This window comes from Amblyomma americanum, chromosome 11, assembly GCF_052857255.1.
Source record: "Amblyomma americanum isolate KBUSLIRL-KWMA chromosome 11, ASM5285725v1, whole genome shotgun sequence".
Taxonomy (NCBI): domain Eukaryota; kingdom Metazoa; phylum Arthropoda; class Arachnida; order Ixodida; family Ixodidae; genus Amblyomma; species Amblyomma americanum.
In genome coordinates this window covers 96,728,688-96,739,785 of record NC_135507.1, presented here as the reverse complement: position 1 = coordinate 96,739,785, position 11,098 = coordinate 96,728,688, and the positions used below count along the sequence as shown (strand labels likewise).

At 50.2% G+C, this 11,098-nt stretch overlaps 1 protein-coding gene across 1 annotated transcript; it reads right to left on the bottom strand.

The window, feature by feature from the left end:
• Positions 1-651: 651 nt before the first annotated feature.
• LOC144109817 (uncharacterized) lies at positions 652-1,644 on the bottom strand. The gene is made up of 2 exons (XM_077642603.1): positions 1,510-1,644; positions 652-1,393 (listed from the first exon to the last, which is right to left on the bottom strand). Exons 1-2 carry the CDS (start codon positions 1,642-1,644, stop codon positions 782-784), a joined length of 747 nt encoding a protein of 248 aa, XP_077498729.1. The 3' UTR covers positions 652-781.
• Positions 1,645-11,098: the final 9,454 nt, after the last annotated feature.

Here is an 11,098-nt window from a genome sequence, read left to right as displayed (position 1 = left end):
AGAGTTCCCTTGGTGACCAGCAAGACCATTTAGGATATTTCCGGGCATATGTTTGGGATGGGATGGTCAAAATATAGTCGGAACAGAAGACAGGGTCAGCCTGCGTATCACCAAAAATAAAGTAAACGCACTGCCAACCAATGAGTACGACAGGACCGCGCGACAACTATCGAGACGGAGTTTCGGCATAGCTCACCTACGGTTTTATTTTTCTTTTTTTTCTACGTATGTTTCCCTATGCTGCCCCGTCGGCCGACGTGAAGATAGCGCAACGAAAGCCGGCGATGTGAAGAGTGGATTGCTGTGAGGAAGTTTTAACGCAGCAGACCATTTTATTAACAATGCATTTCAGTTTCGTATGCTCGAAACATTGGTATTCTAGAAAAACGTAAGCTACGTAATCGTTTTGTTTTGCTTGTGTTTTTGCGTTTAGTGACGTAATCGGAACTTCCGCTGCTGCAGCTTCGAGTCTTTGGAAACACGCCTGAGGGCGTCGGGAGGGGCGGGGCTGTCAAAAGGACCGAGTGCGTTGAGATGGCCGAGGGCGTCGTGAGGACCGAGGGCGTCGAAAGGGCCGAGGGCGTAGGGAAGGCCGAGGTCGTCGAGAGGTCCGGCGCTGTCGAGAGGGCCGGGGCTGTCGGGAGGGCCAAGGGCGTTGGGAGGGCCGAGGGCGTCGAGAGGGCCGGGGCTATTGAGAGGGCCGAGTGTGTTGGGAGGGCCGAGGGCGTCGAGAGGGCCGAGGGCATCAAGAGGGCCGGGGCTGTCGAGAGGGCCGAGGGCATCAAGAGGGCCGGGGCTGCCGAGAGGGCCGAGGGCGTCGAGAGGGCTTAGGGCGTCGAAAGGGCCGGGCCTGTCGAGAGGGCCGAGGGCGTTGGGAGGGCCGATGGCGTCGAGAGGGCCGGGTCTGTCGAGAGGGTCGAGGGCGTCGAGAGGCCCGGGACTGTCTAGAGGGCCGAGGGCGTCGGAAGGGCCGACGGGGTCTAGAAGGCCGAGGGCGTCGAGAGGCCCGGGGCTTTCGAGTGGGCCGGGGCTGTTGGAGGGCCGAGGGCGTTGGGAGGGCCGAGGGCGTTGGGGGGACCGAGGGTGTCGAGAGGGCCGGGGCTGTCGAGAGGGCCGAGGGCGTCGGAAGAGACGAGGGCGTCGAGAGGGCCGAGGGCGTCGAGAGGGCCGGGGCTGCCGAGATGGCTGAGGGCGTCGAGAGGGCCGAGGGCGTCGGGAGGGCCGGGGCTGTCGAGAGGGCAATGGCCGCCGAGAAAGCCGGGGCTGTCGGTAGGGCCGAGGGAGTCGAGAGCTCCAGGCCTGTCGAGAAGGCAGGGGCCGCCGAGAGGGCCGAGGCTGTCGAGAGGGCCGGGGCTGTCGAGAGGGCCGAGGGCGTCGGAAGGGCCGAGGGCGTCTAGAGGCCCGGGGCTGTCGAGAGGGCCGAGGGCGTTGGAATGCCCAAGGGTGTTGAGAGGGCCGAGGGCATCGGGAGTGCCGAGGGCGTTGAGAGGGCCGGGCTGTCGAGAGGGCCGAGGGCATTGGGAGGGCCGAGGGTGTCAAGAGGGCCCGGGCTGTCGAGAGGGCCGAGGGCGTTGGGAGGGCCGAGAGCGTCGAGAGGGTCGGGGCTCTCGAGACGGCCGGGACTGTCGAGAGGGCCGAGGGCATCGGAAGGGCCGAGGGTGTTGAGAGGACCGAGGGCGCCGAGAGGGCCGAGGTTGTTGGAGGGCCGAGGGTGTTGGGAGGGCCGAGGGCGTCGACAGGGCAGGGGCTGTCGAGAGGGCCAAGGGCGTTCGGAGCGTCCAGGGCGTCGAGATGGCCGAGGGCGTCGAGAGGGCCGAGGTCGTCGGGAGGGCTGGTCCTGTCGAGAGGGCAGGGGCCGCCGAGAAAGCCGGGGCTGTCGGTAGGGCCGAGGGCGTCGAGAGCGCCAGGCCTGTCGAGAAGGCAGGGGCCGCCGAGAGGGCCGGGGCTGTCGTGAGGTCCGAGGGCGTCAGGAGGCCCGGGGCTGCCGAGAGGGCCGGGGCTGCCGAGAGGGCCGGGGCTGTCGAGAAGGCCGGGGCTGCCGAGAGGGCTGAGGCTCGTAGATACACCTCGTAGATACGCAATGGAATGAACGCATTAAGGATTATCCGTTAATTATAGATTTGGAGTTGGCTCGGATGCAGTTTGAATGAGGTTAAAATTTACTCAAACGTCTAGAAATTTATTAGCATCCTTATTGCCTGTAGAGGTTAGATTATTCCAGTCGATACTCTGAAAATCTAAATGTCTGAATAGAAGAGTGCATGTGTTAGGGTGTTTACCTTTAATTTCATTCAATCCGTTATTGAGTTTTCGAGGGAAATCTGGGCTGTTAGGAGCCCTTTAGCAAACGCCGATCACAACTGATTTAGGGGAAGCGTGGCACAAACTATATATTTCTATATCTGATGAAGGATGAATAGCTGAGCATGATACATCTCGAGCGGTGGCAATCAGTACCCCTCCTCTACGTTGATTTGGCTGATCTTTGCGAAAAGCACAGAAATTGGGCAAGTGGGCAAGCACTTTACTATCGGAAATATCGCTGTTAAGCCACGTTTCTGTCAAGGCTGTAGTCGGGTCCAACTTTAAAAGGCAGCGGCATTTGCCCCTCAAAGGCGGATGCACACGAGCCTCCGCCAATAGGCGCGCACTCCAGGCGACGTCACGAGCCGGATGGCCGGTGACCCCGCCGACGGAGAACATGCCTAACATGGCCGCCCTCGCTTCGAACTGGCCGAGTAGCGCCAGCGGTGTGCGTCTCCTTTCGTCAGAGTGAATTGGAATTGTTTGTGGGCGTCTGTCATGCCGGAAATACTATTGCGAGCTTACGATGCACAGCACTTAGAAACAGCGCGAAGAAACGCGGACAACACGAAGAAGCGACACACAAGTCTTGTCCGCGTTTCTTCGCGCTGTTTCTAAGTGCAATGCATTACCAACTAGCCCGGAACCTTGCTCTTCTGTACGATGCGCAATTTGTGCCGCGTGCGTCTGTTCTGAGCCGTGAGCCGATGAAAAAAGATTACAGCGTACAACGGTGACTGCGCTGCGCTTCGTCTGGAAACAGGATCCCGCGGCGACACACCGCTGCAAACAAACATCGTAGGTGTTTGTTCTATGGTGTTTTGTTTTGCTCCTAAGTTACGACGAGGAGAGATTGCCAAAGTCTGGTACCTACGGTGAGCGGCGGTTGTGTTTGCGCGCTGTGCCCCAGCGTTTCTCGTCGGACGTGGCGAAGTGATGGAGCAAAACCATTATCAGGATAAATGAGAAAATCGTGTGCGGATGAAGCCAACCTACGAGTTCTTCAACCGAAAATATTTCCGAAAGCAACCTCCAGCGCTAAGATTCGTTGCGGCCAGCTCAGCGTGCAAACGATCGATCGTTGGCAGCAGTATGATAAGATAGCCGAGAGTCTAGCTGGGCGTCGTTCGAGTGTCGTTCTGCGCCGACGGTTTTGCTCCGTAGCAGACGACGCACAGTGTTGTAGAAGGCACGGAGTTATTTTGCTCTCGAGATTCGGCATGTGCCGTAGTATTTCCATCATGACGGTTTTACCAAATCACTCAGGACACACAAATATTATTTATACCGAGAAATACGCGTTTTAGAAACAGTCAACTTATTGAGCGGGACTATTTCTTTAGTCGCGGAGGCAACTCGCTGCTGCGTTTCGGTCATCTGGGTGGGGCCTCTCCTGCCTTCTAAAGTTGTACCCGACTATAGTATGTTACTGGCAGTTGAAGTGACGATACAGGAAACAATGTCGCGCTTTGAAATGAAACTGCGCACTTCAGTAAAGATTGCTGACAATCAAAGGGCTCCATGGTGTACATACCTAGAACGATCTGTCGACAGGAACTTAGATGGTTGCTATTTTACCTCTTTTACTGTTTGTGATGATTCATCGAATAAATAGCGTTTAGGACCAATATGCAATGTTTTGAATCGCAAAGAGAACTTATCGAATACCGATTCGGCAAAGGCTACAAGATGTTAGCGGACGTTACGAACGGGAAGGGAGAAATCTTCGTCAATACTGTAGTTGGTGCCTTTCAGCTTATTGCCTAAGGAAAGTATGCTTTGTTTAGTTTTCGATGAGGTGAATTTAACGGTGATTGGCCTGGTGTGATCAGTAGAGTGGTGCCCGAGGTGGTGAGCGCACTCGATTAGATTGGGTTCGATGGCAAAACCTAGTTGAGAGGAGCAATGGCGAATGACTGTTTCTTCCGTGTCTGCATACGTTTCAGTGGGGTTAATGTCAGGAATATTGTAAAATATGAGATTGTTACGGCGAGCCCGATTTTCTGCATCGTCCATACGTGCTTCCAGTTTGTCGATATTGCAGGTAAGTTCAGTGTTTGAAGTTTTCAGGGCGTCGATTTCACCATGGAGAGTAGAAAGTGTGGCGTAGTGTGATTCTGGAGTGTCCATGCGCTTGTTTAAGTCGGTCAAGGTTGTTTCGGTAGTTTTCAGTTGGTGTCCGGGCAATGGGTCACACCGAAGAACGATGGCGTTCCGTGGATCCCATGGCAATGCTGCCACACGCTCTCGCGTCCTGCTCTTAAAGGCGAAGCGTAACCGTCCTCCAAATTTTTGTAGTCGTCTTGGAGGGTGCGAAAGAGACGCAACAACGACAGAACGAAGCGAGGAAGCGACAACGCGCTCAAGAGACGCCAGAAGAACGCGCCGTACAACTCGAGAAGCGTTGTAACGAAGATGCGGCTGGAAGAAGTCGTGCCACGTCCCGGAGTGACTCTTCAACTGCGAAAGAGACCGGTTTGAGCTCTCGAGAGCGTCGGAATTAGACTATGCGTAGACGACGTGGCGAGGAAACGAAGCTTTCGCAATTCAACTAGAGCTAACCAGAGCTAAACCACAGCCAAATTTTTTGTAGCAATTTCTGCCTTTGATTCGGTCGCATGGGATCGAAGATGCAAAAAATTACCCAAATAACTGCCCCGGCCCACGTTGCACTTCTTTTTCAGAACTTTTCGTACTGCGATCGATTTGATTGCGGTGAACACGGTGGAAGTGGAGTGAGCGAGCGAGTTCACGGCACTATAGTGAATCTCTCGAAGTCGCGTTTTTCAACCGGCGTATTTCTCCCAATCTTATTAAAAATATATCCCCGCGAAGAGGAAATGGACCGACATGTGTCTAGATATGCGGCCTAGGCTTTGTTTTAAGGTTAATTCTCCTATAATATTTTCTCTCAAAGGCGCGTTCGCTCGCGCAACTGGCTGAGCCAGCTGTTCAGTGTGTAGGTGATTATTTGTCTCAATTTTAATTTTTCATTGCAAAAAAGCTTGGAGATTATTTCGGAGTTTATACACCTCGCAGGCTACCGTTAAAAATATCCGACTGACGGTAGCCACGTAATGTTTGTAAATGGGCAAAGGCTGTGCCCTATAGTTGCGCACTGTAACACGGTTGTGATCACAATTTTGATGTAGGGTTAATAGGTTGGGTTGATTAACAGCAACCAAAAAATTCATTTAGACGCTGTTTCGTGAGCAGCTACAGCGCCGCATGAGTCATTCGAATGCTGCTTGTTTAGGTGATTGTCATCTTGGGTCAGCATATGCAATCATGGCTTGTAAGAGAACATTGCCTTCCCTCTTGTAATCTCCATGCCTTACGTGCAGTAGCCTGGACTGCGGCTGTTAATTAATCGATTTCGGTTGAAGTAGCTTGCAAAAGACAAACAACTCAAATGCTGAAAAAGCAATACTCAAATTTACTCAGTTCTCTCTATAGCAAACACGTCGGTTCGTTTAATAATTTGCTTGAAGGGAAAATAAAAAAACAAGGAGAAAATAGAATGGGGTAAGTCTCCCATATTTCTGCTGAAACATTGTCAACGCCTCGACACGAAAAATTTATAAGCTCACCTGCTTTAAGCAACTATACCTTTCGGACAGTCATGATAAATATGTTTTTGCAATGTTTGTTATGGTAACAAGAAAACTTGAATACAAAGTAGCATGTCGCGTGTTGTTAGGTTCCAAGCCTTCCGATTCATGAATGTGGGCCGCTTCCGATGCACAAAAAGGCCTGGTACTGCATCTGGCCTTAGTTTCTTCATACCGAAATTCCGAAGGACATGACTCTCAAACAGGTTTTCGATGAAGTGACCGTAAGACAAAAAAGTAACATTTTGTATTACACAACCTTACGAGAAAAATACAAAGCACAAAAAATATATAGACAGCGTGATCTTCCATGACTTTAAAAACATGCACAAGTGTTAATACGTCAGCAGGCCCCACAAAAGGCCGTAAGAGCTTTGCCAAAGTCAGACGTTGCAAATCGTCAGTATCAGTGCGCTCATCCCCCCGTTGCTGTTTCATCTGACACTACCTATCCCCGTTACAAAGTTTCACGCAGCGTGATTTTTGCACGAGTTCGCGGCAGCAACGACGGCCTTGAAGCCAAAATGTCTGCAACTATGCTTAACGGAGGTCCTCGTTTGCATTCTCTATTATTATCCACGCAGATATCGAGTATTCAAGCGATAGCTGCGTTACTGCGCCTACGCAAATTAACGCCTACGCCCAAATTTTGTATAAACCCTGCCTGACAAATACGTTCAGCAATGCGCGCAACATGAAAGCAGACCTGAATCGCGAGCTGCATGAACAGCGGGGGCTTCAAAAGCGACGACCACCCCTTTGGCATCCAGTTCGTGAGCGACGGAGTCCAACTGAAACAAAACAAATGCTTCCAGCGATGCGCCCAACATGAAAGCTATGCCTGCACCGCGCGCAGCATGAACAGCGTAGGCTCCATCAGCAAGAACCGCCCTTTTACTATGGAACTCTTCAGCGAAGGAATCCATCTGCAACGACACAAATACGGTAAGCAGTGCGCGCAGCACAAAGGCTGGACCTATATTGCGAGCAGCATGTGCAGCGGGTATCAAAAAGCGAGAACCGCCTCTTTAGTATGGGGTTCGTAAGCGAAGGAGTCCAACTGCAACAAAAATTCCTGCAGCAGTGCGCAAGATGAAGCTAGGCCTCCAGCGCGAGCAACGTAAACATGGGCCTATAACAATACGAAGTGTGCCTTTCGAGTCGAGCCTGCGAACGAGTCTGACTGCAACCACTTCGACACGCCATGAAATGCGCGCAACATCAAATCTGCACCTGCAGAATCTAGCAGAGCTGGCACGGTGGGCATAAGACAACAAGAATCACAGCTTTCGTAGACTACAAGCGAACGAGTCCATCTATAACTATGACAAACAGCATTTATTGAGAAGAAGTCTGCAGTCGCTCGCGCTTCGCACCAAATCACCCGAAAAAAAAAACACGACTTACAACATAAGAACGGCCATTCACCTCACAAAGTCGCGGATCCAGGACATTAGCGAAGTTTGCCCGGCCGATCCAGTGCAGGCAAACCTTTCGGCGAGCGCGTTGTTTTTTCGGGCAGATTTACAAAAAAAAAAAAACATTTTCCCACTGCCTCCTCGGTTGTTGCATCTATACGCGCAACAGAATCTCGGCACCATCGCAACACGTAGACGCCGTCAAAGATAGAAAAACAGTTCTCGTCAAAACTGTTCCACAGAAAGAAAACGAAGCGCGATTCCTACCTCGACAATGGCGCCGGCGTCTGCTGCGGAGCAAAAGAGCGCGCGCTTGCACGTGACCACGGCGCCTAGGCCAATGGGAGGCTCGATTATCCGGTGGTGCGCTAGGAGAGGAGGAAAGCTGGAATGTTCAAGGCTTTGCATTACTTTTGCTTCATTTAGGATCTTGAATCTCTAAAAGACGCGAGCGCCATCTCTAGGGTTCTGACAGTACCACGTTAGTTTTCTTGGTTTTCTCTTCGCCACCGCCCCGCCGATTGGCTGCGCTTGGTCACGTGGAGAATTTGCTGCAGCTGTTCTACGCTGGCTTGCGCCCCGCGTCGTCTGCGCCCGGCGTGGCTGCTTCACTCCGCGCACGTACACGTATTGCAAAGCTGGCGTGTGCTCCATCCCTGCGGTACGATGGCCAGGATGCTCGGGCTTCAGTTTCTGGCTATAGATCTCGGAGGAAACTTAAAGCCCTTTTCCCGCGGTTCCATGCGACAAAATCAGAGAAACATGACGTACCGCTTCCCCCTCGTAGTTTGGGTTCCTCGCGTGTGCAATATGCGGTTGTGCAAAGGAGACTAACCTTTCCTCTATTGATTAGATCCCTAAAATTTTAGTGTCAATAAATAAAACCTGGGAAAAACTCGAAAAAGCACTAAATGCTTTTGTTTCGTTGCGGCATATGCACTTTTAATTTTTTTTCTTCAGCCACTTTCCGTATTTTAATGAGTCGAGATGAAATCGTCCTTGTTGTTGAGGCATTTTTTTCTATAAGTTAAGGGATCGATACTGGTAACCAGCACGGTAGCTTTACTTCTTGAATGCGTATCAAATACGCATGTGATAAGCTGTTTGCCAGCGCGTCTTGAACGTGCCCGGCATGGTTATGGTTATAAATGCTACTAAGCCGTCATGTTTCATTAATACAAAATAGATGAAGGCACAATTTACGTTTGTATTCATTATCAATACGTTTATGTAGGCAGAAGGATGACGCTGGAGTGTGGAGCGTCGTCCTTGTGAGGTCCCTGTCTTGTGTACACGTCCTGTTCAGTTGGTTGCTCCAACTGATACCAAGCGGCAACTGGCCCAACAAGGTACGCTTCTAAAACATATACCATGCGTTTAAAAACGAGCCACTGAGCTACGTGATGTGGATCTTGCGTTGTAGAGTAGAGTGTGCTGCAAAGATGTTGACATCAACGAAAAAGGGCATGTTTGTTGACTATGCAGGGGACAGTGGCTACCCGCTGGAGCCCTGGCTATTGACACCGGTGCCGGGACACCCAAGTGCTGTGTCTCCAGGGGGGCTGTACAACGCGGCACACAACTCTTTTGGAGCAATCCAGGCAGCCGCGAGACTGGGCAGCGGTTAACCCCCCGTTCCTTCTGTGCAGAGCTTCGACGGCGATCATGTGTTTTTGCGGCTGGACCATCGTCACCTCATCCCTGCCACATCACTGTGCTGTCGCGGCGGTACACACGTGTCGGCGCAAGATGTTCCTGCGGAAACTCCCCCTTGACGCATCTGGCCTGGTCTGACGTCACCGCTCAGCTATAAAAGACTGCGTTGGTCGACGGGGGTCGTCATTTTGGAGCAATCCAGGCAGCCGCGAGACTGGGCAGCGGTTAACCCCCCGTTCCTTCTGTGCAGGTACGTGCTGGAAGTCTTTTCCTGTTAGGTTAAAGAGCGTATCTCTGGCTGCTGGATTGCTCCACTTTTGGCGAGAATCATGTCTGATAAAGCGCCGTCAACGATCAAGGAACTAGCAAAGGCCCTGAATGAGTTATCCGCTCTTTTTGATGCCAAGCATGTAGAACTGAAAGATACGGTGAAAACGGTGATTGAAACAGAGTTACAATCGCTGAAAGAATCTATGAGCTTGATCAATGAAAAGTTCGAGGGTTTCAGATCGGAAATGGTGGAGATGAGGAAAGAACTTGCTGTCACTAAAGCAGAAAATGAGGCAATAAGGAGTACTAACGCCCATTTGACATCAGAATTAAAGAAAGTCAGGAGAGAGTTGACTGATATGCAACAATACAGTCGCCGAAATAACCTGGAGATAAAGGGTGTTCCTGTGGTTGGGGACGAGAACCTCATCTCCACCATGAAAACGATTTCTGGATGCCTGAACACTGAAGTGGTCGAGTCTGACATTGAAGTTATTCATCGTGTACCTACAAAGAAAAAAGATGAACAGAACATAATTGTCAAATTTTTTTCCCGTACAGTGCGGGATAAAATTCTGAAAGTTGCAAAGAAGCAAAGGCTTAATGTTTCTCAGTTGTGTTTTGAAGGCAATACGCCCGTTTTTGTGAATGAGCACTTATGTCCTGCTAATAAAGTATTGCTGGGAATGGCGGTGAAAGCAAAGAAAGAGAAAAAATGGAAGTTCACGTGGGTGTCAGACGGAAAAATTTTGATGCGCAAAGTTGAAAACTCACATGTTCTTCACGTGACAAGTGCAGAAGACTTGCGACAAGTTCTCTAACACAATGGCTGTTTGTGTAAAGCAAATCGAGCAAACCTGGATAGAAAGGGAAAACATATCTATTTTGCATTGTAATATCCGCAGCATACATAAAAACTTAGACCTTCTTCTTTCCTATTTATCACAATTCTCCTTTCATTATGACATTATTGCAATTACAGAAACATGGTTAAAGGAAAATGAAACCGCTGAAATACCCGGATATGCCATGATATCTTTACCAAGGTGCCGCCAATCACGCGGTGGGGGTGTATCGCTTTTCATAAAGAATAGTGTTGATTACCAGGTTGTAAAAGATAGCTCATGTAGTAAGCAGTCTGTCGAATCTCTTTTTGTACACCTCGGCTGTGGTCTTAACATTGGTGTGGTATACCGGCCTCCCAACGCAAGCGTAAAGGACTTTCTTTCGGATATGGAAACTATCTTCAACCCACTAATGACAACCAATACTCCACTTGTTATATGCGGTGATTTCAACATCGATCTTTTAAAAGATGGATGTTCCGAGTGCGACTACCTGCTTCTCATGCAGTCATTTAACCTTAAAAACGTTATTTCCTCACCTACTCGTATAACACAGACATCTGCATCCCTTATTGATCATATGTTCTGCAACAATGAAATGACTGTACGCGCTGGCGTTTGTGATATAGCTATTGCTGATAACTCTCCGACTTTCATGTGTTTACCACGCACTTACTTATATCCGCATTGCAAAACGTATTCCAGAGACAAAAGAACTCGAGTAAATTACGCCTGCGTTCGAAACTTCTTGCAGAGCATTGATTTTGTGAAATTGTACGACAGTGATGTGAATATAGAGTGTGAAAATTTTATCCGCTGCGTATCAAATGCCGTAATGAAATCCAAGCGCGAATGCACACGTCGTAACTACGAAGAAGCTGTGTGCCCGTGGATAACTAATCATATACTTGCGGTTCTAAAGAAAAAAGACTCCTTCTATCACAAATGGAAGCAAAACAAAACAAACAATTATTATCACGGTCAATTCAAGCTT

Excerpts from the sequence above, each read along its gene's own strand:
- LOC144109817 (XM_077642603.1), bottom strand. The coding sequence starts at position 1,644 with ATGCCCTCGGCCCTCTCGACAGTCCCGGCCGTCTCGAGAGCCCCGACC. Across the intron at positions 1,394-1,509 it reads CGGCCCTCCCAATGCCCTCG|ACGCCCTCGGCCCTTCCGAC; the intron begins GCCCTCTCGACA and ends CCGGGCCTCTAG.